At 31.4% G+C, this 27,821-nt stretch overlaps 1 protein-coding gene across 10 annotated transcripts; it reads left to right on the plus strand.

Moving 5' to 3' along the window:
- Positions 1 to 2,160: 2,160 nt before the first annotated feature.
- LOC129808737 (heterogeneous nuclear ribonucleoprotein 27C-like) lies at positions 2,161 to 26,641 on the plus strand. 10 transcript variants are annotated; one of them, XR_008752452.1, is made up of 10 exons: positions 2,161 to 2,859; positions 8,021 to 8,380; positions 8,461 to 8,734; positions 11,467 to 11,670; positions 11,756 to 12,107; positions 12,173 to 12,271; positions 12,346 to 12,502; positions 12,587 to 12,696; positions 13,733 to 25,056; positions 25,353 to 26,346. XR_008752452.1 is itself a non-coding variant. In XM_055858538.1 (10 exons), exons 3-10 carry the CDS (start codon positions 8,343 to 8,345, stop codon positions 13,753 to 13,755), a joined length of 1,248 nt encoding a protein of 415 aa, XP_055714513.1. In that variant the 5' UTR covers positions 2,161 to 2,859; positions 2,985 to 3,283; positions 8,021 to 8,342; the 3' UTR covers positions 13,756 to 26,641. The 10 variants fall into 10 exon arrangements, 9 of the variants coding, with proteins under 9 accessions (XP_055714513.1, XP_055714511.1, XP_055714512.1 ...); XM_055858538.1 differs by adding an exon at positions 2,985 to 3,283 and having other exon boundaries at positions 12,346 to 12,504; positions 12,598 to 12,696; positions 13,733 to 26,641; XM_055858536.1 differs by adding an exon at positions 3,144 to 3,283 and having other exon boundaries at positions 13,733 to 26,641.
- The last annotated feature ends 1,180 nt before the right edge of the window (positions 26,642 to 27,821 follow it).

Genomic DNA, 27,821 nt, shown 5'->3' on the forward strand with positions numbered 1-27,821 from the left:
GTCTCAAAAATCTAAATAACAAGCAATTTTATTGATTTTTCAAAATCTAATGAATCATTTGACCTTATAATACAATCCTAAACAACAATTTCTTAAAAAATCATGCTTGATGAAGAATTAGAGGAGTTAAGCCAGATGGCTAAGTCTTAGGTCTGAAGCCTGTATAAGGAGGACCCAGCGTTGAGCCATTAATTAACACCAAGCTTTAGGCACTATTTTAGCCCTCTTCGGAAATATCCGAGTGGTAGGCACGAATTAAGGACTGAATCTTGCCACGGATACCAATGGCGGTGGAATGAAACTGTCACTTATGATTATATAATTTAGCTTCACAATGGATTTGTGAAGCTGCATTATATCATGGTAAAGTCCAGTTCCATTTAAAAATATGGGAAAAAGGGCCTGTTTGGCCTGTTTCAATAGTGCACTAATTCAAAGGTGCCCTACTTCCTTCTAAACAAGAAAATAAGGCTAATCTAGATTTTTCTCCTGATTTCACCTTCGAATTTTATACAAATGATAGAAGCTACAAGGATAGGGATATGTTTTATTTAACCAGTATGAACGATTTAACATTTTCGAAAAGCAAAAACTATTCTGAAAAAAAAAAAAAATGTCTGCTAAAATACATCTCTGAAAGGAAATGAAAACACGTATTTCAACATTGGAAATTTGTTTATAGTTATCACGACAGTTTTCTCTACACGAAACGCATTCACGCGCATTTAATATTATTTAAAAAAAAAAACACTAAAAACACTGAGAATCTTTGTGAGAATTTGAAAACAAATAAAATCTTTTGGAAAATATTCCATCTTGTCACTGACACACTGAGAGAAATCCGAAAAAGTTAAAATAACATTCCGGAAATGTTAATTTTACGCTGCAATATTGATCCGATATCGATGTAAATATTACCCTTTTTAGGTGTACTAGGAGTTAAAGTTACCCTTATTCATGTTATTTCTACCCTTAAAAGGTGTAAAATTAACATTAAAAAATGTTGATATATTTTTGCACCTAAAAAGTGTTAAAGTTATGAGGAAAAAAAGTTAATCGAACCCTCTTTTTTTCTCAGTGCAGTTGACCAACACGGCCAGCAACATTATTTTCTTAATTCCGCTGCTCACCACCATGAACGCAAAACAGTGTCCTTTACATATATTTAGTAAGGGGTATTTTGTATGGAACCTTCTTAAAAGTAAGGTATGAAAGATAGGGGTTAATTGAGGCTATAATCCACTCTTATCTGGTCAGACGGGTAATCACAACCCGTCAAATAATATCTGCAGATATCTTTAAGATTTCTGTAGAGAAAATCTACACCTCTACAGAATATCTGCAGATAATATCTGTAGATATTCTTACGAATTTTATTTGGGCTTGGGACAAAATTCGTCAGAATATTTCGGCAGATTTTCTGACGAATCTCTGACGAATTTCTGTAGATATTCTGCCGATTTTCTGTAGATTTTTTCTACATTCCAGACTTTCCAGACAAGATGTGTCAGAAGAGATGGAAAAATTTTTCACTGAACTTTGCAAAATTCAATAGAGTTATTTTTTGTGATATCACGGTGTTTATATAAAATAAAGAATTCTGCGACGCCGTGTTACAAGTAGAGAAAAGTGAAGTGAAAACTTTAAGCAGAGTATCGACCTAAATTTCGTGTTTTTGTATCATTCCATGGGCGATTTTTAAAAAATTAGTATTTTTGCTCGTATCTTTTTACTTATTTAAAATGTTTAATCGGTAATGCTTGTTAAGCAGAGCATACCATTTTCTTTATAACTCCTCCAGTTTCTACATAAATCAACAATATTTTTGTGAAGTAATGGACACTATGCCGATTTTCTCGGCAGAAATTCTACCGAAAATCTTTAGATTTTCTGCAGAAATTCTGCCGAAAATCTACAGATTTTCTAGCAGAAATTCAGGAGAAAATCTACAGATTTTCTCTGAATACACTGGAATATACCGTTAAAATTCAAAAAACCTCAGAGTAAAATCGGCAGGTAGAATAATGATTTGACGGGGATTTAAATATTATACATTTTATTACATTACGCCACATAACCGCGTGTTTTTAATGTAATTTTTTTACGCTGTAGCAATTGTTCCATTCATAATGCATCAAAATGAAATGACGTTGGCACTTTGTAGTTCCCTTGGAATCCATTTGGCGGCGCTGGGTGTCGTGCCGCCATTACGCTTGTGGTGTGGTGTGTTCACCATTAGAACCCTGCACCATACACGCACTATATTTATATTTTTTAGATATTAAGGCAACAGTTCTTTAAGTAAAAGTTTAAAAAAAAACAACAAAACAAACTTGTTTAAGTAAATCAACAAATAAGAAAATTACAAAATATTAAAATTAAAAGATAAAGATTTAAAAAGAAGAAGAAGTAAGAAAGAAAAAAACAACATATTGTAAAATTTACATCGTAAAAAAAAAGAAATAGTTTATTCTCTCCTCCCTTTCTCCATAATAAAACATTGTGAAAGAAGAAAAAGAGTTATTTAAAAAAAAAAGAGAAGTTTTTTATTAAAAAAAAAGTTTTTTCTTTTTCTGTGTTGCTTAAAATAGAGAAAAGAAAAATTTATTATTATAAATAAAATAGAAGTGGGAATATATGGATTGTGTGAAAGAGTTTAAACTAAAAAAATATATTCTTGTGACAGAAAAGTTTCTTTGAGTGAAAAAAAAAATAATATAAAATAGAGCTGTTTTTTCGGCTTTTTTTTTGGTTTCCGAGAGAGAGCGAGAGAGAGAGAAATTTTTTTTAAATAAGAGTGTAATTAACAATAATAAGAGGAAAAAAAAGCAGCGTAAAAATATTACAAAAATTTCTTCGGTAAGTGGCGAAAGTGATTTTTTTTTTGGGTTTTTTTTTCGGTGCCCGTGTAGAAGGGTGGGGGGAAAATTTCCTATCTTTCCGGAAAAAAGACATAGCATTTTTTTTTCTTTGGTGAATATCAGGAAAAACGTGTCAAAGAGATTTTTCTTCTTTCGGAGTTATTTCCTCAAGAGAGCTTTTTCTCTTTGCTGTCTCAATTTCTGCCACAAGAGGCGCTTTTTCCAAAAAGTTTTCTGTGCGTCAAATAAAAGAACAAAAATATATATACATATATATTAAAGTCAACTTTGAAACTCGAAAGGGGAGACTTCTCCAGAAAGTAAGACAGAGACGGAGACAGAGAGAGAGAGAGAGTGAGAGCCCCCAAAGCAATTTAGGAAAAAAAACCACTACAGCCCTCCGCATCATCCCTGAAATTCAGGTTAGTTTTTTCTTGTGCCCAAGAAGAACCAAAAGAACAAAAAAAACACAACTCCTGGACCAAAAGAATTTACCACGGCTCGATTTATCTTTTCCCCAAAAGCAAAATAAGGCAAAAAAGACCAAAAAAAAAACAAAAATGTCCAACAAGTTTGTGTGGAAAATTCCTTTGAAAAACCTCCCCCGCACAGAAATTTCTCTCACAGAGACACCTTCAGGCCATACTCAAACCAATTCCACTGTGAGATTCCTTTGGACGCTTCCCCCCCAAAAGGAACTCCGCCCCATCTAATTTCTTCCTGGCCAGTGACAAAAATGTCGCCCCGTTGTCAATGTGTTTCCGGGTGGTGCAATTTCTATCAGATATTACAGCCACCCTCAGGGATATTTTCCACCCTCAATTTAGTTTTTCCGCCTCGGAATTTTTAGTGAAAATGTACAGAAATATTTTCATAAAGTGTTAAATTTGATAAAATATGCCATGATGATGTGAAATGTGGACAAGTGATCTGTCAAATTTTCCGTCATTCGGAGAAATATATAATGACAAATCTGTCATTTTTTGCACAAATCATGCCGAGTGCCATGCTCTCGGTCAAAGCAAAAAATCACAGCTATTGCGTTTTGAAGCTAAGATGATTAACTAACGAATGGAGCATTTTAATTCACAAATAATGGTATATTTTTCTAAAAATTCTTAATAATTTTCAAGCTTTAGATCCCAGAAAAATAAATATAACACAAAATGGTACACAGTAAAAAGTAATTACTACGATTGTCACGTGTAATAGGAGTACATCGATTATCGTAGTAGTTTTCCCTGAATACCCGTCAAATAATATCTGCAGATATCTTTAAGATTTCTGTAGAGAAAATCTACACCTCTACAGAATATCTGCAGATAATATCTGTAGATATTCTTACGAATTTTATTTGGGCTTGGGACAAAATTCGTCAGAATATTTCGGCAGATTTTCTGACGAATCTCTGACGAATTTCTGTAGATATTCTGCCGATTTTCTGTAGATTTTTTCTACATTCCCGACTTTCCAGACAAGATGTGTCAGAAGAGATGGAAAAATTTTTCACTGAAGTTTGCAAAATTCAATAGAGTTATTTTTTGTGATATCACGGTGTTTATATAAAATAAAGAATTCTGCGACGCCGTGTTACAAGTAGAGAAAAGTGAAGTGAAAACTTTAAGCAGAGTATCGACCTAAATTTCGTGTTTTTGTATCATTCCATGGGCGATTTTTAAAAAAATTAGTATTTTTGCTCGCATCTTTTTACTTATTTAAAATGTTTAATCGGTAATGCTTTGTTAAGCAGAGCATACCATTTTCTTTATAACTCCTACAGTTTCTACATAAATCAACAATATTTTTGTGAAGTAATGGACACTATGCCGATTTTCTCGGCAGAAATTCTACCGAAAATCTGTAGATTTTCTGCAGAAATTCAGCAGAAAATCTACAGATTTTCTAGCAGAAATTCAGCAGAAAATCTACAGATTTTCTCTGAATACACTAGAATATACCGTTAAAATTCAAAAAACCTCAGAGTAAAATCGGCAGGTAGAATAATGATTTGACGGGTATCTCGACAGTCGAGTTCCTCAAATTTGAACGACGGTTGAGTTCAAAATGTAAAATTTGAGGTTATGTAAAGAAATTTTTGCGTGGTATCTGAATTAGAACTATTTTTCTCTGGTGTTTTCTCAGTATTGTCGTATTGTATTAACTTCCGCAACAAATTCCATTTATTTCACAATAAATTACATTGATATATTCTCTAAAGTTATTTTTCTTAATCTAGGGAAAGTGTATTTCACGCGAATTCCGTTAAGTTTTTGAAAATATTGTTCAAATTTGAGGAGTGAGAAATGGTCATCTATACCCCCCAAATGTTCAAATTTGAGGAACTCTACTGTAGTTGAATTTAAGCAGTTGAATTTTTTTAAGTTGAAAATTTTTAGTTTAATATTTCTAAAGTTGAATTTAGCGGACTGATTTCTTTTCTGTTTAATTTTGCTTAGTTGAATTGTTTTAGTTGATTTTTTTTAGTTGAATTTTCCTAGCTGAAACTTTTTAAATTAAATTTTCTTTCGGTTAGGGTAAATGTCCTAATTCAAAACAATTTCCAGACGCTCTAACTTTGACAGAAGATTCAACACATTAAGTTAAATTTTTTCTGAAGAAAATTACATAAATTTGCTCCTTGACTCTTCTAGAATGTTACTGTTTAGTGAAAATTCTTTAGATATAATTTGAAAACTTCTTAAATACAAGAAAAATACGCGAGTGCAAAATGCTGCAATTGGAAACAAATTAATTCAAATGGAGACAAGGGAAAGTTTCTAATTGGAGACAAACAGTGAAACCACGACGAAAGGCTTCCAAAACCTTATTGAGTTGCTCTTGAGTGCAGGATTTGTTCTTATTCCTGGTCTTTTCTCCTTTCCCATCTAAAACAATAAGAAAATCTCTCCAAAAAACATCATATTTCCGGTGTTTCCAATTGAAGCATTCGCAGACACTTCAGAAAAACCATTTTTCTTCACTAAATAGGTAATTATTTCGAAATTAGGTAATTATTTATTGAAATAGGGACTCTTCTGAATATATCGTTTAATCTTCATTAGAATATGGTCGAATTGTTAAATAGACATCCTTGCGTAGTTATGGAATTTGTCAGCTGAAAAGTGATATTCAACTAATTCCTAGGAACTTAGAGATCCTTACGTATATGAATAAATTCTTGGATATTATAATCACGATTTTTATTAACTATATTGTTATAGGATTTATGCTGCGGTATGCTGTCTATAGAGAATGATCAAATAGGAGTATTATACATTCTCCCGATCAATAATTTTGCATTTTTTTAGTGAATTGCGTCATTATTTTCTTGAGAAAAACAATTTTATTCAGAGGAAATATTCAAAAAAGCATATTTTCCTCAATTTTTGCAAATAATGGCATTTTTCCTGAAACACATTCACAATTCACGTTCGATCACAACTATTGTAATTAATCGCGAAACTGGATTTTTCTACATATTTAACTTATTTATGGTAAATAAAGTTGCAGAAGCATTAAAAATCGTTTTAAAAAATGTGGCTCCCTTACTTAGTAAGTTCAATGATGCTTTTAAAAATACTACAAAGAAATTCTATTAGAAAAATTTTTATTAGACAAAATGCTGTATTGGTCTAATAAAACATTTTTGAATTATAAATTTTCTGAAGCGAATTTTTGCGCAAAAAAATACTTTTATTATCGCGGTATAATAGAAAATTAACAAATTATTGTTTTTCTTAATACTGCATATATTCTTTTTTTAAGTTAAAAATTTATTCGATTTGATGATTTATTTTTTAAATTAAAATGACACGTGTTAATATTTTTTTTTAAAGAGTGATTTTAAATACCTTTAAAGTCAGTAAAATATGCCAATTAGTTGGAAATCATTTTGCGTTGACTGTACCATTAAATGAATTAAATTATATAGGCTCTACATTTCATATGTTCTTAGTTTTTTTTTAGTATATAAATGGGTTCCCGAAGGTTTTTCAATATTTCTCGATTTTAGAATTCATGAAATGTTAAAATATTTTGAGAATTCCCAAGAATTTCTTTGGTTAGTAATTTTCTGAAATAAGCGGACAAGAATTCTTGCCAATGCAATTTTGGATTCACAATTTTTTTTTGATAAAATTAAACAATACAAAAATTAAATTGGTCGCAAAAGGTTGAAGAATACATATTATTTCGGGTTCAGGCTGAGTAAATCTTAAAGAAGCATCTTATCATCTTATTTTTTACATTTTTTTCATCTGTTTTCACCTCATGTTGTTTTTTTAACTCTGTTTTCATTTGTTATTTCAATTTTAATCTTCTTCTTCTTTATCACAATTGTAAGAGGGATGAACCCTATTTTGTGATTAAATAAATATTCTATTCTATTCTATTCTATTATTCAAAATATATTATAAATATTATTATTTTTTTAATTTTTGCGAATTTTTATTTTTTTTGCTTTATTTTTTAATGTCAAATGTGGTTATTGTAAGAATCATGAAATTGTAATAATGGAAAGGGTTTACTTTTAGCTTCTACTCAATCCTGGCAAACTTAGCAAAGACAAAAACCAAGTTCATTAAAGTCTCTCACTCGATTGGGGAAAAAGAATAACTTTGACTAATTGCCGCTGCGATCGTTATATGGGCTTCAGACCTAAGGTTTAGCCATCTGGCTTAAGTCCTTTAATTCCTTATCAGGCACGATATTTTAGGAAATTGTTGTTTAGGATTTTATATTAATGGCAAATATTCCATTAGATTTTTAAAAATCAATAAAATTACTTGTTATTTAGATTTTTGAGACCTTCGGGAACTGGGCTAAACCTCCAGTCTGAAGCCGGCATTAGTGTCACTTCAAGGTTAGCACAACTCAACTGAAAATATTTATTTTCTTCAGCTGATTTGAAAAGGCTTAGCATTTGGTGCTCGTTGGGATTTAACCTTCCAACGGAAAATCACCATTTGAAATTCAAAATATTCGGTCGCGTTCGGGCAGTTTCTTGCACTTTTGCAGAGGGCGCTAGTATAGCAAATTTACCATTTGATCGTGGGAATTTTGGGCATTCCTCTAAATGTTGACACTGCGTAGCGTGTCGATTGCATAAACAAGTGTCGTAATAGTTTTTTTCTTCTGTTTTTTTTTTTTTAACTTTTAAGGTAGAATTGGATAGAGTGTTGAGAGATTGCGCGGGATTGTAGGTGGTAAATTTTGTATGGTGTTTGTGCCACTTGTGACGGTGGCACTTTGTTCAAGTGAGAGGGATAAAGAGCAGCAGGAACGACGTGGACGCCAGGGAGATCGAGGGTCAGCGGCTGTGGTGACCCAGGAAGTAGGACAGCAAAGGACAGGATCCAGTCGCAGGGCGCCACGTGGTCACCCGTAGGTGTAAAGGTACAGAGGCCACCGGGCGAACGGACGCCCCGATTTGGCGGTCAGCAAATCCTACCAGCAAGACGCCATCGGGCTGACTTGGGAACTATGCGGATGACTCAAGATATGGACGACGACGAGAAAGGGTATGTACCAAAAAAGGACAATACATCCGGAAGGTATTCCGAAAAAACAAAAAAAAAAAAAAATAAAACAATTCTTTCAGGAAACTCTTCGTGGGCGGATTGTCGTGGGAGACAACCCAGGAGAATCTTCAGAGGTACTTCACTCGCTACGGTGATGTCATTGATTGTGTTGTTATGAAAAACAATGAATCAGGACGATCACGTGGCTTTGGCTTTGTCACCTTTGCCGATCCCGCCAATGTCACCCATGTCCTTCAGAGTGGACCCCATAATCTCGACGGACGAACCATCGATCCCAAGCCCTGCAATCCAAGGACTCTGCAGAAGCCCAAAAAGGGCGGTGGATACCCAAAGGTAAAATCACTTTCTAACCATTTTTTTTTAAATTATATTACTTCCCGGAAAATGTCTTTTGGACTACTTCTTCCCGGAAAAATCTTAAAGATATAGCCGTTTGGAGTTGGGACCTTGTTTTCGGAGACCTTTTTTAAAAAAAAAGATCTTTTCGGAGGACAAAATTACCGTGACGAGGAAAGTAGTCGGGCGTACAAATTTAAAGTAAATTTATAAATAAATAAATTTAGAGTAAATTTATTTATTTAAATTTAAAGTAAATTTATAAATAAATAAATTTAGAGTAAATTTATTTATTTATATAAGTAACCGTGCAATTTATTGTGCAACCCGTTACAGAATGACCTAAAAAAACATATTTTTAAGGGATATCTCGAAAACTACTCTTACGATTGTTGTCATTGTTAGATACGTTTGTTTTTTTAAATGATTTTTCATTAAATTTATGAAATTTTCGTGAAACATATAAAAATTTACTGTATTAAATTGAATGGTAATGACTGTTGATATATGTTTTTCGAAATGCAAGGCAAAGATTATGTTTTGTAAATGAAATGAAAGTGCATTTTTTTTAAGTGAAACAACTATGATTGTTACGATAACAACATTTATTTTCAATTCTATTGCAAACCATATAAATGTTGTATGGAATATGATATAATATACATAAAAAAAAAATTTCACTTTTTAGAAGGTCCGTTTCTATTTTTAGTTATGAAATTTATCTATTTCTAAGGTTTTATCTCAATTTGTTAAGTAAAATGGTGCTTGAAACACGCACAGCTCAAGCATAAAACGGGCAAAATTGTGCTAAGAACATGCTTACATCAAGCATGAGCGGAAAGATACTTCGCGTAAAAACACGCACAGTTTAAGCACAAAACGGATAATTTTGCGCTTAAAAACACGCACAGCTTGAGCATAAACCGTTTATTATTCCTCTTAAAAACACGCACAGCTTAAGCACAAAACGGTTGATATTCCGCTTAAAAAAACACGCACAGCTCAAGTACAATAGGTTCATATTCCGCCTAAAAACACGTACAGCTTAAGCATAAAACGTTTATTATTTCTCTTAAAAACACAAACAGCTGAATCACAAAACGGATAAAAATTCGTTAAAAATCACGCACAGCTCTATCGTAAATCGGTTAAAAAATCGCTTAAAATCACGCACAACTCAGTAATAAAACGGTTAAGATTACGCTTAAAACCGTTCCATGATTGAGCTGTGCGTGATTTTAAGCGCATTTTCAACCGTTTTATGCTTAAGCCGTGCGTGATTTTAAGCTCATTTTTAGCCATTTTATGATTGAGCAGTGCGTATTTTTAAGCACATTCTTAACCGTTTTATGATCGTGCTGTGCGTGTTTTAAACACAATTTTTGATAGCGTTTTATGCTTGCGCTGTGCGTATTTTACACACGATTTTAGAGAGCGTTTAAAAAATTAAAAAAAAAAGAAATAAAATTAAAAGAACTATTAAAAAGAAATTTAAAAAAAAGCATCGTGAGAAATTTACAAAAAAGAGTTAGTCTCTGGAAAGAATCTTCCCGGGATCAGTCGAATGTCTTTTTTGGGAAGCTTCTGTTCCTCCGGGAAGCATCATTCCGGGTTCCTTTGGGAAGCTTCCGGGTGTCTTTCCTGGAACTTTGCAATCGCCCGGGAAGCTTCAGTCCGGAATCTTTCCAATCCTCCGGGAAACTTCAGTCCAGGAGCCTTTGGGAAGCTTCCGGGTGTTTTTCCTGGAACTTTACAATCGTCCGGGAAGCTTCTGTTCGGTATCTTTCCAATCTTCCGGGAAGCTTCATTCTGGGATCTTTCCAATCCTCCGGGAAGCTTCTGTTCGGGTTCCTTTCGGAAGCTTCCGGGTGTTTTTCCTGGAACTTTACAATCGTCCGGGAAGCTTCTGTTCGGTATCTTTCCTATCTTCCGGGAAGATCCTGTCCGGGATCGTTTGAGAAGCTTCCGGGTGTCTTTCCTTGAACTTTTCAATCGTCCGGGAAGCTTCTGTTTCGGTATCTTTCCAATCTTCCGGGAAGCTTCATTCTGGGATCTTTCCAATCCTCCGGGAAGCTTCTGTTCGGGTTCCTTTCGGAAGCTTCCAGGTGTCTTTCCTGGAACTTTGCAATCGTCCGGGAAGCTTCAGTCCGGGATCTTTCCAATCCTCCGGGAAGCTTCATTCCGGGTTCCTTTGGGAAGCTTCCGGGTGTTTTTCCTGGAACTTTACAATCGTCCGGAAAGCTTCTGTTCGGTATCTTTCCAATCTTCCGGGAAGCTTCATTCTGGGATCTTTCCAATCCTCCGGGAAGCTTCTGTTCGGGTTCCTTTCGGAAGCTTCCGGGTGTCTTTCCTGGAACTTTGCAATCCTCCGGGAAGCTTCTGTTCGGTATCTTTCCAATCTTCCGGGAAGCTTCAATCTGGGTTCCTTTGGGAAGCTTCCAGGTGTCTTTCCTGGAACTTTGTAATTGTCCGGGAAGCTTCTGTTTCGGTATCTTTGCAATTTTTCGGGAAGCTTCAATCTGGGTTCCTTTGGGAAGCTTCCAGGTGTCTTTCCTGGAACTTTGCAATCGTCCGGGAAGCTTCTATTCCGGGATCTTTCCAATCCTCCGGGAAACTTAAGTCCGGGAGCCTTTTAAAAGCATCGAGATGTCCCTTCTATCCAGAATCTTTGTGATCCTATGAGGACTTTCATACTAACCTAAGTCCGGTAATTCTTATTTTCCAAAAAGGTATTTCTGGGTGGTCTACCGTCAAATGTGACAGAAACGGATTTACGTGTCTTCTTTGGGCGATACGGCAAGGTGATGGAGGTGGTGATAATGTATGATCAGGAAAAGAAGAAATCCCGTGGCTTTGGATTTCTCTCCTTTGAGGATGAGAGCAGTGTTGAACGTGTTACGAATGAGCATTACATCAATCTCAATGGCAAACAGGTTAGGTTTTCTTAGGTTTTTAGGCTGTACTGTTACATTATTTTCGAACGTTAAATCGTTAAATATAAATAAATGTAAATTGAAGGTGGAAATCAAAAAAGCTGAACCACGTGATGGTAATGCAAGTGGTAAGATGAATAGTGGAGCTGAGGCAAATCAATGGGGTCCACCTCAGGGTGCCCCAATGGGTATGCTACAGGGGCCAAATGGACAACTAAATGCACCACCATTGAATATTGCCATGGGTGCACCAAATATGATGCAGGGCTATCAGGGTTGGGGTACATCGCCGCAACAGCAGAGTTTTGGCTATGGTACCCCAAGTGCTCCGGGTTCGTATCAGGGTTGGGGTGCACCACCTGGACCCCAGGGACCTCCGCCCCATCAATGGGGCAATAATTATGCCACGCAGCAGACTCAAGGTTACGGAAGCTACGGTAATGACTTCCCCATTCCGCCATTTGTCAATCAATTTTGAGGTTATGTTGATAAACTCTTTCAGATATGTACAATTCAACCACTGGACCAAGTGGAGCATCAGGTGGTGGCAACTGGAATGCCTGGAATGTACCGCAAAATAGTGCAGGAACTGGAGGATCAGGTATAAAGTTTCCCTAACCTCAAAAAAAAAAAGAAATCTAAATGTTCCCTTTCAATATATACATTTTTCTTCAGTTGCAGATCGTTTTCTAGCTGGCGATATGTATCAAAGAACACAATCAGGACCCGGAGGACCATCTGGTACTGGTCCAACGGCCGGTATGCCACCCGGTGGACCGGCCAATAGCGCCTCAAAACCAAGTTCAGAATATGGTGGCTATGGTTCAGGTTATGGTGAGTATTAGAATATTTAAATAGAAAATGACCAATTGATCATTTTTAAATCACTAATGGGCTGTATTATTTGCACGTAAACTGGCCTCCTAGGGAACTACACCAATGACCATACAACATCCTACGGAACCAGAACAACCTACGGCAATGAAGCAACATCGCAGCCACCATATGCCGTTCCCCAGCCCCAAGGTTAGTAAACATTTTTTTTTGTGGTCACAGATGAAATCTGATCGTATAACCACTTCTGGAGCGAGAACGGAAAGAGATATGGGCGGCTAGAAGTAGGTGATGTCAGATCCACCACCCAAATTTTGTTTTCTCAATAACTCAACCCATATGGGATCGATCGATCTCAAATTCTAGTATGTTATAGTTGGGCCCAAGACCTTTCGATCGATACCAAACTTAACCCATTCCGACCCCCCTGACCCGAGCTAGAATGGGTTAAAAATACAATTTCCAAATGGTCATATCTCCGCTTCTAATTATCGGATTGGAAAAAAATTCTGTCTGTTTTAATCTGAGATCCTCCGGTTTAATCTGTAGGACCAATCGTGTTTGGCCCTTTACTGTCTGTGAGGGGTCCTTAACTTTTTCGGATTTCTCTCAAGGAACCCTTCACTGAGAAGAAAAAGGTGCGATTAAAATTTTTTCCTCATAACTTTAACACTTTTTAGTTGTAAAAATTATATCAACATTTTTTAATGTTAATTTTACACCTTTTAATGGTAAAATTAACATGAAAAAGGGTAACTTTAACCCCTAATACACCTAAAAAGGGTAATATTTACACAGATTTCGGATAAATACTGAATCAGGGTTAAATAAACATTTCCGGAATGTTATTTTAACTTTTCCGGAAATGTTAATTTTACCCTGAATTATTGATCCTAAATCAGTGTAAATATTATGCTTCTTAGGTGTATTACGGGTTAAAGTTACCCTTCTTTTAATGTTGATTTTACACTTAAAAAGGTGTTAAAGTTTTGAGGAAAACAGTTAATCGCACCCTCTTTTTTTCTCAGTGTTATTCTTTCGTGATTTCAAGGGATTTTAAGGTTAGGGATACTTTGAGTTACGGGTTTTGGGGTTGGTCTACGCTTTAGAACTTCTCGGTTTTCTCATGTTTCCCGAGTAATTTTGAAAAATGCACTTACGATAAGTGTTTACGATTCATTGAAATTGAAATAAAATTATATTCTTTTTTTTTATTTTCTTGTTTCAGATGAATTTCTCAAGCAATACTAAAGGAAAAGGATTGTGGAAGCCAGAGTTCTTCTAAAAACACAAAAAGCAAAGCAAAATAATTCAAAATAACCTAACATCTGCTGCAGATTCTCTAAGTATATTTTATCCTTGTTTCTTTTCAATTTTAAATAATTTTATATTTTATCATATTTGAATTCTTAGAAATACTGTGAAGTTAATTTTAAAAATGAGTTATATATATATATTTTAAATATTATGACACAGAAGAAACGTGTCATAGCAATTTGCAGCAGATTTTGTGGAAGAACTCATGGGCGGTTGTAGGTTTTATTGAATAAAGAAAGAGAGCGAGAGAGGTCATTTGACAGGGAAGTTCTTGCTGCATATTGACATTTGTCTATCCATCGAGAAATACAGGAGTTATGATTTTTTTTTCTAAATCCAGGAAATATTCGGTCAAATTGAAAAATTAGATTGTAGGAAGCTATTTAGGACTTTGCAATGTTTTAGACATTTGTAGAGTTTTTCAAGACCTTTCCAACGGATATTTATGTCCGTCAATCCATCAAGAAAAACAGGAGATATGATTTTTTAAATCCAGGAAATATATATTCGGTCAAATTGAAAAAATAGATTGAAGGAAGCTTTTTAGGACTTTGCAATGTTCTAGACATTTGTAGAGTTTTTCAAGACCTTTCCAACGGATATTTATGTCCGTCAATCCATCAAGAAATACAGGAGATATGATTTTTTAAATCCAGGAAATATATATTTGGTCAAATTGAAAAATTAGATTGAAGGAAGCTTTTTAGGACTTTGCAATGTTCTAGACATTTGTAGAGTTTTTCAAGACCTTTCCAACGGATATTTATGTCCGTCAATCCATCAAGAAAAACAGGAGATATGATTTTTTAAATCCAGGAAATATATATTTGGTCAAATTGAAAAATTAGATTGAAGGAAGCCATTTAGGACTTTGCAATGTTCTAGACATTTGAAGGGTTTCCCAAGACCTTTCTAATGGATATTTATGTCCGTCAATCCATCAAGAAATACAGGAGTTATGATTTTTTAAATCCAGGAAATATATATTTGGTCAAATTGAAAAATTAGATTGAAGGAAGCCATTTAGGACTTTGCAATGTTCTAGACATTTGAAGGTTGGTAAATGGTGAATAAATTCAAAATGGTGGAATTTCAATAGAGTAATTCAGGATGTGACAAAAATTAATTGCAGCAGATCTTACTCTAATTTATTGAATATTGATGCGTGATACAAGATATTGAGCAAAGAAGCCTTATTAATTTCCGAAGAATACACTTTAAATGTCTTTTTTTTTTAAATTTCATTTTGTCTTTTTAATTTTTTTTTAAATTTTAGAAGAAAAATACATACAATAGGGCATAAGGAACAAGGCTTAAGAGTTTGGAAAAAATTTCTTATTTTATTTCTTTTAAAGAAATAATTAAGAAAGGCAAGTGTTCTTCGTTTTTTTCTTGTCCAAAGTATCTAGGCGGTTTTTTTTTAAATAAGTTTCTCTAAAGGTACAATTTGAGATTTAGAAAAAAAGAGAAAAATATTTTTTAAATAATAAAATTAAATAAAATACATTAAAAAATGGAATGATAGTACTCTATAGGTGTCCTGTTTTATTTTTCTTTTTTTTGATAATTTTTTTTTTTAACAAATAAGATAAAAGTAATTTTGCCTTTTTGCTGTATATAGAACACCTTTTTTTTAAATAGTTTGTTCAAGTGAATTGTTAAGAGGAATTTTAAAAAATAAAAAATAAACTACAGAAACGGTTGAGATTCGAATTATTAGGAGATATTTTTAGTAAGACTTAAGGAAATGAGATAAAAGAGTTTTTCTAAATAAAAAAAACAGAGTATAAGGTTTTAAATAAAAAGAAAGTATTTAAATTTAAAAAGAGAAAACAAAGCTAGAACGATAAAAAGAAACCAGAATATTTAATTAAATTTAAGGAAGTAAATAGTTTAAAAAAAAGTGAACAAAGCATGATCATAGGAAGACAAATAAAATACAAAAAAAATTTTTTAAGAGAAAATTTAAAACAAGACATAATTCGTTTTAAAGAAAATTAGATAAACAAAAGAGATCTTTTTAAAATAAAATAAAATATATATTTAAAATACCAATAGTAGTGAAAGGAAAAACAAATTAAAAGAAAAGAAAGATAATTATTAATTAATAAAAGAGAAATTTTATTTCTCTTTTTTGTTTTTTGTTTTTTAATTTTTAAAAATATATTTTTTAGCAGATAAAAAAGGAAAACAAAAATTCCTCTAAACATTATTCCTTTATTTGCTTTATTTTTATTTTAAAATAAAATTTTATTTTCTTAGAATTAAAAGGTAAAGTAAACAAAAAACAAAAAGTAAAGTAAATAAATTTAAAAGCTCTTATTATTAAAATAAATTTAATGAATTTCCTACAAAATGAAATTAAATAAGAAAATTTGTTAGAGAGAAAAACAAGAAAACGAATGAGAAAAGGCGAAAGAAAACGAACAAGTAATTAAAAAATAAATAAAACAAATTCTAGCTAAATGTAAATAACTTAAGGAGGAACACAAACAACAAAAATAGCTTAAAAAAGAAATCTTTTAGAAAGATTTTTCTTTTAAAAATATGAAGAATAAGACTTTAAAAAAAATGAACTATTCATTTTTAATTTCTTCAAAATAGAAAAAACATAAATATTAAAAACAAATTCTCTCTCGTTTTTTCTTTCTTATTTTAATTTTGTTTTCTTTTTTTTTTAAATAATAATTACGAAGTAAAAACAAAACATTTAAAGCCTAGAATTTAGCTTTCACTTAAGCATATCGACAAATTTTGTTTTAATTTGTTTTTTTTTGTAATATTGTCTTTTTTTTCTCTCTGAAAAAAAAAGAACACAAAACTCTGCATTTAGTCCCGAGAAACTATGATATAAATATTTAAATATTTTATTTTTAAATTTATTTTATCTGATTGTTTTTGTTGTTGTAACTAGCACTTTGGATACTTTGGATATTGCAAAAGCACTTGCCTAAATAAATAAATCTGTTTAGAGGAAGTGAAAACAGTAACAAAATTAAAAAAACCTCTTAAATTTAAGAGAGTTTCAAAGAGCAACTTATGAGCTTAATGTCATTTAAGAGAGCTTTCAAAGACCTTTCCAATGAATATTTGCATTTGAAAATCCATCAAGAAATACAGGAGTTATGATTTATTTAAATCCAGGAATTAGATCTTCGGTCAAATTCAAAAACAAGATTGTAGGAAGCTTTTTAGGACTTTGCAATGTTCTAGACATTTGTAGAGTTTTTCAAGACCTTTCCAACGGATATTTATGTCCGTCAATAAATTAATAAATACAGGAGTTATGATTTTTTTAAATCCAGGAAATATATATCCGGTCAAATTGAAAAATTAGATTGAAGGAAGCTTTTTAGGACTTTACAATGTTCTAGACATTTGTAGAGTTTCTCAAGACCTTTCCAACGGATATTTATGTCCGTCAATCCATCAAGAAATACAGGAGATATGATTTTTTTAAATCCAGGAAATATATATCCGGTCAAATTGAAAAATTAGATTGAAGGAAGCTTTTTTGGACTTTGCAATGTTCTAGACATTTGTAGAGTTTTTCAAGATCTTTCCAATGGAAAATGCTTTTTGTGAATCTATCAACTTATACAGAAGGTAAGAAAGCTTTCCACCTTGAACAAGCCTAATTTAGAGCTCTTTTAGTCATCCTCTAATAGGATTTAAAAAAGAAAATAAACTCTAAAGCCTTGATCAGTGTTTTTACGAATTAATATTTAGAAGAAAACCTAAAGAATCTGAGCGAGAAATAATGGGATCCGTTCAGTAAGAACCTTTCGAAGAGACAGTCAATCCAAAGCCAAGCTTCGAACCTATTTGAAAATCTACCGAAAGCCTAAAGGGAAGTCTACGTAGTAAGGATCTGGGCATTGAGTAATCTTGCGCGCTGCGCGCAAAAGCGCGTAAATTTTTTTTCGACTTTTGCGCGCAAGATTCTTTGCGAGCAGAAATAAATGGACTTTCTTGGAAGAGGGGAATGTTGAATGTGTAATTTTGTCCCTAACATCCTCGATCTTGGGCACAGAAGGACAAGAATAAGGATATTCGGGGTGCGGTTTTTTTTCTGGCATAAAATTTGAAATTTCTTGGAAAAGGAAATTTTGCGTTGTCGCTCTTACTTTGACAGTCAAACGATCTACGCTTCACCCTTGGCTCCACCTAAGATTTCACAGAAAATGAAGTGACCAAACATCTCCACGTGTATTTTTGTTATTTAAAATGTTAAAAAAAAGAAATAGAGCACAATCTTTGTAACTTTTTTTATAAATTAGTATAAAACACAAAGAGGAAAACTTCAACATCAGAAACCTACTATTTTGATCCATTTTTAATGAATTGTTTATAGAATCGAAGCAATAAAACTAAGGATATCCATTATTCTTATCAAGATAGATCTAGGGTAGAGTCAATACTTTTTCGCCAGTAAGCCCTTTTTCGCCACCTAAATTAAAATCACATTTTAAGAGAATAATTGAGTTTATGGAACTACGAAATGAGTGTTATTTCGTGACCTCTAGCCAAATGAATCAGAAAACCATATCAGATGCTGTCAAACCTTAAGGTGGCGAAAAGTACTTACTCTACCCTGAATGTTGCCCACGATTGCGTAGTGCTTTAGTTCCATTTATTTTAAGAATTAAAGAAAAATCGACCGTGTCTTAAATTACTTTGTTCCTAAGATCTCTGATCTCCCATATTTATTTGTAAAAACTGTCGCCATAAATTGTTATCTTCAGTTTTTTTCTAAAATCAAATCCAGTTTTCTAAAATTAATGAACTTTTCTTCTAAATTCAATTCTATTTATCGTAGATAAATATTGAGTTTCAGTGGCAGGATTTTTTTTTTTAAAATAAGTGAAATATATGATGAATATCTTCTCGCGAACTTTTAAATCTCTGTAAAGTTGACAAATTGGAAAGTTTTTCGAGACTTCCTCTAAGCCACTGATATGCGCAAGTAAAAAAAAATAACACTATGATAGGAATAATCTATAATCAATGCAAATATGAGAAATAGAAATTTAATTTGCATAATTTTTTTTTAATTCATCTCAAACTGAAAAAGAGTAATAGATAAAAGCTGCGTAAATGAAAATTTTTGCTGCTGCGCGCATAAAATATTCTTTGCGCGCTGCGGCGTAAAAATCAGCTTGCGCGAAGCGCGCATAAATGCGCGCGCTCCGTGCGCAGATCCTTACCACGTATGCGCAAGTCATAAAAAAAAACATAATGATAGGAACATTCTATAATCAATGCAAATATGAGAAATAGAAATTTAATTTGCATAATTTTTTTAAATTATGCAAATTTGCGCGCTGCGGCGTAAAAATTAGCTTGCGCGAAGCGCGTACTCAGTGCGCAGATCCTTACCACGTGGTTCGAATTTCGAATTTCGGTATTATTGATAACTTCAACTGTCAACAATGTCAAGAAGAATGTTTAAAGGATTTTCCGGATGGCAGAACGTTTGAAATTTCGTTGTACCAGATTTTTGGGTAAGTTCTCACTTGATATACCTTCGAGTCGGTACGGAAAAAAAAAACCTGAACCGGGTCAGAGACTTCTCAAAATCAAAAAGGTTATTACTGAACGAGAGAATTAAAAAAAAAATAGACGTCAAAAGAAATATATTGACAATAGTATTTTCAGGAGAGAGCCTGGTAGTTTAGAATGAGAAAAACTTGCGTCTAACCTCTAAAAACAAAGAAAAAAGTGGCGCCAAAACTTTGAAAAAGTTTTTTTTGGTTTTATTTGAAGAAAAGAATATTAAAAATGGGAAGATATATCGCAGGAATATTTGAAAACAAATAAAAAGGTAAATAAAATTAAGAAATAGAAAAAACAAATAATAAATCCGGATAAATTTGAGGTTTTTCTTACAATTAAGTTTTGTTTATAATTTTTGGTTGGGTTTTAAAGGGAGATTTAAAAAAAAAACTAAGTAAAAACACGTAAAATAGAAGGTTTAATTAGCAAAAAGGAAGATTTTATATTTGAAATATTAAAAAAAAAACAAAGAATAGAGAAGAAAATTTAAAAAATAAAATTTAAAATAAAAAAACACCGACTACTGATGTAGAGTGAGATAGGAATACCAATTAAGACCTTAACTGAGAGACGAAAAAGATTTAAATAGAAGTTTAAGAAGAAAACTATTAAAGATAGATTTTTTTTTGGGGGGAGGATATTAAGAAAAAAACAAGAAAAGAAAAAAACAAAAATTAAAAATGGTGAATACAGTAAAAAAAAATATTATCAGCAAGTAAAAAAAACAAAGGAAATAAGAAAAAAAAACAATCAAAATAGAAGGAGTAAATAGAAAGAAAAATAATTGCAAATAATATGATTAATTAATTAAATAAAGAAAAAAAAAGAAAAGAAAGAAAAACAAACAATTGTGTAACACTTAACGTAAAAAAAAACTAATTACATGTAATAAAAATGAGTTTGAAACAAAAAGATTTAAAATAATTTAAAAAAAAAACATATTTTGAGATGAAAAACATAAGAGGAGAGTTAAAAAATTAAAAAAATAAATATAAAAACTATTTTTTTTGTTTTTCTTTCAAGAAAACAAAAGAAAAAACAAAAAAAAAAACCGCCAATTGGAAAGAAAAAAAAAAAACAAGAAAATTAAAACAAAACGAACTCATGGCACCATACTGTAATTTTTTTTTTCTCTAAAACAAAACTTTCTAATTTACAATTTTATTTCCAAAAAGAAAAAAAAAAACAAACAAAAAAAAAATTAAATAAATAAAAAAATAAACCCTAATGTTTAAGTTTCCATTACTATTATTATTTTTTTTTTAATTACTTATTACAATATTTCGTATAAATAATAATAATAAAAAATATCATAATTGATTTTATTATTTTTTTTTTAATCAATTTTTCAATACGTCATTATTATTATTATTATTATTTCAAATACATAATTTATTTTGTATCAAATTATCTTCTTAAAAATATTGGTGGGATTTATTTTGCATTAATTAATTAAATTAACAACAACAGCTACAATTAAAATAAAAGCAAGAGGGAAAGAAAGAAATTATGAATATATCTCTTTTTCTTCACTTTAAATTATTATTTTTTGTTCTTTTATTTTTATTTTTTTTGTTGTTTTGAAATTGAAATGATACAAAAGCCTTTCGGAGCCTTTTCAAAATCACAATATTTTTTTTTAAATTAATAGCTCCGGCACATCCAGGGGGGTGACATTAGCTCTGAAAAATGCGACCAGTTTTAGTGTAAATTTTTTCCTGTTTTCGTACACATTTCACGAGATATCTTCAAAACTACGTAGGTTGGCAATTTGGGGTTTTCGGTTGCGTTTTCGTTATTAAATTGGCTTTTATTTTGTATTAGTAGTTTTTACTAATTCATTCTACAATGACAGAAAACAGCTAATGAACTTAAAAGTTTTTTCGGCGCGCTAGAAACATATGGGAAACATAGGAAATGTCATGCCCCTGGGCACATCTTTTGGATCAGGAAAATTTCATGAAGTCGAAATTCGAAAGCCTTGAATTTGCAATGATATTTAAGAGAAGAAGAAGAGTGCGAGAGAATGAGATAGATATATACAAAACATTTGAGAAAGAAATAGATCCAAAATTCGACTTCATTTTATTTTGAAATTAATATAAATAAATTAATAATAATTTATCGAAAAATGAGAAATAAATTTAAGTTTGATTTCAGTAGGTCCACTCAGTCAAAATTGCTTTGGATCCTATTTTAGATTTGTCTCAAAAATCCCCTTAATGGCTTCGGCACACCTTTTAGATCAGGAAAATTTCATGAAGTCGAAATTCGAATCCCTCTCTTTCTCATGTGTTTTGCATATGACTGTCTCATTCTTTCGCATACCAAATTCGATTGAGCTAAATTGAATTTGGAGTGATGTTTAAAAGAAGAAGAAGAGTGCGAGAGAATAAGATAGACATATGCAAAGCATGTGAGAAAAAAAAGAATTCGAATTTCGATTTCATAAAATTTTCCTGATCTAAAAGGTGTGCCAGAGGCATAAAAATCAAATTTAAAATTGTCTTGAAGATCGTCTTAAATCTAATTTAGATTTCGCTTCAAAATCTTCAATTTTAGCTGAGATTCTTTACAATCTCAGATTTTGTGAGCTCTCACGAATATCATATACGCCAAAAATCGATTTTCGTGGACGTCTGTCCGTCCGTTGTATAACCACTTCTGGAGAGAGAACGGAAAGAGATATCGACAAGCGGTTTTCGGCAAAGGTTAAATGTCGATGGGCGGCTAGAAGTAGGTGATGTCAGATCCACCACCCAAATTTTGTTTTCTCAATAACTCAGCCCCTATGGGATCGATCGACCTCAAATTCTAGTATGTTATAGTTGGGCCCAAGACCTTTCGATCGATACCAAACTTAACCCATTCCGACCCCTGTGACCCGAGCTAGAGGGGATCAAAAATTCAATTTTTGAATGGTCATATGGTAAATTTGGTGATATTTGGACTTTTAAAGAAAGTATTCATCAAATTTAACCGTTTTCGGAGTGAAATTCCCATGGAATCAAGCAAAAAAGTGGTTTTTAGTGTCAGGAAAATATGTCTTAGAAAAGTTCCAGAAAAGTCGTATTAAAAACGTTTTATTCCTTATAAAAACGGTTTAGTCAAGTAGATTAGAGTTCCCTTTAAACAATGATGTGCAACTTTTAGTGTCCGGTGCAAAATTTACGGTAAAAATGGGGTTTTCAATGATGGCGTGAATCGTGTGCGAAGATGGAAACTTGATTGAACTTTCGCACAAATCTAAGGATTTCCTGGGATTATCTGAAATGGTTTTGTGAACCCTAAAAGTAAGAGATTTTTTTGGTATAGTTGGAGAATCAATACGGTTTGCATGGTAGTCAGAAAAAATCACTAAACTTGAACATCATTTTTTTGTGCGAAAGTTCAAAGCCTCCCCCTAGATGACATATTTTCATAGGAAATTTATTGCTGTACAACTTTTAATAGAGTTCACTCTATCTGAAGGAGAAAAGTGATTTTAAAGTTGTTTTCAACCATTCTGAAAAGGCGAAAATGGCGAATTGGGCGAGATTTGACGAAATCTACCAAAGAGTTGTCGAGTAAATGTCACTAAAGTGTTTTTTGTGTTCTTTTTCAAATAAATATCTTTAGATTCAGCCTTTTTTTTGTATATCAAGTTAATAGAAAAAAACGTTCTACACGTTTTCTCGTTCCGGATGGATTCATTCAAGGATTGCAATTTCAAAAGTGCAAAATAGCAAATTTATTTAGACATTGGCGATAAGATTTTTTTATATTGTTTTTGTACTGGACGTCCTCTCTTCCTTGGTTTTTCTTCTGCAGATTCCCTTTTTTATTTTTTTTGGCACTTTCCTGATGAGCGGATATTCCTGATACTACCACTGAATTTGAACTGACCGAATTTTGTATTTTTGTCAGTTTCCTGTTGAGCTGTAAATTGTGACATCACCTCCGGATTTGGGTTTTCCTCTTCCTCAGTCAGACCAGTAGATTCCAGCCATTTTCTTTTCATTCTAACTGTGTTATCAAACTTTCACATTAAAATTTTAATATAATTCACATTAATTGTCGCTGATGAGAGTCCAAATGTGTAATTTGTCTGTTTGAATCATTTTATATTCAAAATTTGATGTATTTGTTGATAAAAAGGTAGACTTGGCCCGCAAAATTTGATATAAATTGATTTATTAATGCGAAAAATTAATGTGATTTTCTCATTAATTTTTTAATGTGAAAAATATTTATGCTTTAGGTAAATTTAAACTTATTTTTCCACGCCAAGTCCACTTTATCGATAAATAGAAGAGACACAAATAACATATTTTGACGGTCATAAGCGACAATTAATGTGAATCACATTAAAATTTTAATGTGCAAGTGTGATAACGCCGTTAGAACTATCAACACAAAATTTCCGATACTACACGATTTTTAATAAGAACAGGTCTGCATAAGAGACTTTCCAAGGCAAATCAAAATTGAGACTAGTGACACAGCCTTTTAGATCAGGAAAAATTCATTAAATCAAAATTCACCCTTCAGCGTTAACCCTTTAAGGACGATTGGTACACCGGTGTCCCATAAAGAAAATAATTTTTTACTTTATGTCTGTACATAATTGTAAAGGTAGAAGGTTGAAGGAATCTAGAATATGTTTTGCAAGTCTCTAGCTATTTGATATGTTGTAAATATTTAGGCTAAAAAATGGCGAATTTTTAAATTCTCAAATTCACAATTGATTTTATTTATTTTTTATACTTACAATTTTTTTAAGCAAAACCCTTTTGGCAATAAAAACTACAATACTTATACGTAATATTTTTCATTAAAGCGAAAAATATTATTAATGGATATTGTCAGAAAAAATTCCTTAAATTTTTGGGCTATTTTTGTCCCTATCGTCCATATAAGCACAAAATACACCGAATCAGACTCTGTTGGACTTTCCAAGGTTAGACTTTTGACTTATCATTGATTATGTTTGTCACTTTATTTCTTATTGTTGATTTTCAGTCCGTAAAAAGTGTCTCGTCGTTAAAGGGTTAAGGGAATGCCCAGGGAAACCATCTGTCAAACAAACGTGTTAAATGCCATTTATTTAGATAGTGTAACTATCGAAGAGAGGAAATTAAAAATAAAAATTTAAATAATTAAGAGAGAATGAGGAAAATATTATCAAAATCGAAAATCGAAGAAAAAAATGGGGAGTGCATAATGGGCCCAAATAAGTGGCCTGGGTGCAGCGGTTCCGCAAGGAATATAACCGACCCATAGACAAATCTTAATCTTAAAGGGTTAAAGGCTGTGAATTTTGATTTCATAAAATTTTCCTCATCTAAAAGGCTGTGCCACAAATTTCAATTTAGATTTGCCTCGGAAAGTCTCTTATGTATATCAAAATTGAAACTGATGATTTTGAAGTGAAATCCAAATTAGATTTGAGACGATCTTCAAGACAATTTTGTGGCACTGGCACACCTTTTCAATTGAGTGAATTTCAATCGAAATACTAACCTTTTACTCTTTCAAACTGAAATCAGATGTAGGATGTCCCTTTCTGTCAAATGCTAATTGAAATTGAAATTTCAAATTCAATTTTAATTTACCTGAAAGAGACAAACATATCTTATTTCTGTTTGAAAGAGTAAGAGGTTAAAATTTCAATCGATTGAATTTAACTCAATTGAAAAGGTGTGCTTTTAAAGTCTTTGCATTATATCTATCTCAGTCTTTTGCACTTCAAATTCGACTGAGCTATTTTTAGAAGGATAATTATGCGAATTTCGACTTAATGAAATTTTAATCTGATGGCCCTGGGACACTTTTTAAATTGAGTGAAATTCAATCGATTGACATTTTGCCTCTTACTCTTTCAAACTGAAATTAGATGTAGCTGTCCCTTTTCTGTCAAATAAAAATTGGAATCGAAATTGAAATTCAAATTTTCGTTTTGACAGAAAGAGATTGAATTTCACTCAATTGAAAAGGTGTGCCAGCGCCATTAAATTTGATTTTTAAAGGGATTTTTGGAGACAAATCTAAATATTCAAAGCTTTTAAAATCTTCAGTCTTTTGCACTTCAAATTCGACTGAGCTATTTTTAGAAGGATAATTATGCGAATTTCGACTTAATGAAATTTTCCTGATCCTAAAAAACTGCCGGAACCCTTTGTATTTTTAACCTGATGGCGCTGGGACATATTTTCAAACTGAAATTAGATGTAGCTGTCCCTTTTCTGTCAAATAAAAATTGAAATTGAAATTGAAATTCAAATTTTCGTTCTGACAGAAAGAGATTGAATTTCACTCAATTGAAAAAGGTGTGCCAGCGCCATAAGAATTCTTTTTCCATCCAATTTAGATTTAACTTGAATTTAGTTTTTTTTTCCCAATATGACAAAAGTAATTAATCTAAATTTAGAAGCTACGCCAAATTAGACTTAGAAATCTCGATTGTCAGTAAATCTATTTCTCTTTTATCTTTCTTTTTAAATTGTTCTATTTTATCTGTGTTTTTTTTTTTAATGCAAGAGGCTCTGAGGGCAAAATAAATTTGCACGTAAAAATTGAATTTAGGTTTGAAGGTCTTTGAAGGTCAGTAGTTTTTTTTCAATAACATTTTGTTCTTTAGTAAAAATTTCAATTTTTTTTCTGGTTTACTCTTCGATAAACAATAATAATTTTTCTAGTTTTTTTTTAATTTGTTTTTTTTTTTATTCTTTAAATTTAGATTTCAACTTTATTATTATTATTTTATTGCTATTATTGAGAAATAGAACCCAAAATGTCCCAATCTATATCCCCTTGAATGATGAAGAGAAACTTTTTAAAAATGTAAGGATAAAAGTTTTTAAATTTTATAATTGTTTCAATGAGATAGGATTGTGGAAAAAAAATGAAAGAATTAAAGAAAGTAAAAATCTAATAAATAAATAAATTAAATGAGAAGAAAAAAACACAATTAGTTAAAGAATGAAGGACCTGTTATTCACTATTAAAAATGAGTATGGTAAGAAGCTTTTATATCAAAAGAAAAAAAGAAAATTAAAAATAAAAATGTAATTTTAAAGTAAAGTAAAAAAGAAAAATGAAGAAAAATAGAAGAGAATAGTGAAGAACATTATTAATTAAAAGTAAAATAAAAGAGAAAGAAAGGAAAATAGAAAGAATGAAGGTAAACCAAGTAAAAAAAAAGTGTTTAAAAACAAACTTTTTGTCTTATTTTTTCAGAATAAATTTAAAAAAAAAAAAACAAGTAAATTTAAAACATAACAACCATAGCAAACAACAAAGTAAAGAAAAACTGATTAAATTAACTAAAATTAATTAAATAGAAGGCATATATAGAAAAAAAACGCGTAATATTAATATACCACTGAAGAAAAAAAATAAATAAATAAATAAAACTAGAATTAAAGAAAAAAAAATATGAAATGAAATACATAGTAAACAGATATTGCTAATTTAGAAAATATTTAAAAAGGTAAAAACTAAAATATATTAAAAGAAAAACAAATGATAATAAATTGTAAATAGAGAAAAACAGTAAAAAAAATACAACACAAGAAGAGTAAATCTAAAATATATTAAATTTAAAGGTAAAAGTAAATTTAAAAAAGAAAAAATTGAATAAATAATTTAAAAAAAAACTATAAAAACTACTGAAAATAGAATTGTTTTAGAGCGAAAATTTGAAAGTAAAATGAGAAAATAATAGAGAAAACAGAAAAAAAAAAACAAGTAAAAAAAAAGTGAAGAACATTTCAAGAAAATATTAATAATAGTGAGAGAAAGAAAAAAAAAATGGTTTAAAACATTACTTGATATAAGAAATTAAAGAAAAAAGTAAATTAGAAGAGATATATACAAGAAACCTGAGAGATATAAAAAGAAAAAATTATTAAATGAAAATATAAAACATATAGAAAGAAGATAAATAATAAATAATAATAATTAAAAGAAAAAAAAAACACAAAAAGAATTACTATTAATAAATAAAAAAACAATATATAACTGAAAAAAAGGAATATTTCAGTTTTCTTTTTTAGCATTTTAATGTTTTTAGCATTAACAATTTACCAATAAAATAAATATAATAATAAATAATAAATAATAATTATTAATTAAAAAAAAATTGAGATGAGGTATAAAGAAAAAACATAATGATGAAAAACGTTTTCAATGTGATTTAAAATACAACAAAAAAAATTACAAAAAAAACAACACACCAGACAAAATAAACGAATTGAACTTAATACTGAAGAGGTGAGAACTTTTATTTAATCCGGCAAACCTCAATGGAGCGAGAAATCCTAAAGAAAAATCATTAAAAACGGCCAAATGTTTGTGGAATTTTGCTCAGCATTGTTTCAACTGCTTCCTAATCCCACCTAGACCAGGTTGGATGACAGCCTAACAACCTACCTCCCGGAAAATAAAGCTCTTACATTACCGGA

The sequence above is a fragment of the Phlebotomus papatasi genome, chromosome 5 (assembly GCF_024763615.1).
Source record: "Phlebotomus papatasi isolate M1 chromosome 5, Ppap_2.1, whole genome shotgun sequence".
Classification (NCBI taxonomy): Eukaryota; Metazoa; Arthropoda; class Insecta; order Diptera; family Psychodidae; genus Phlebotomus; species Phlebotomus papatasi.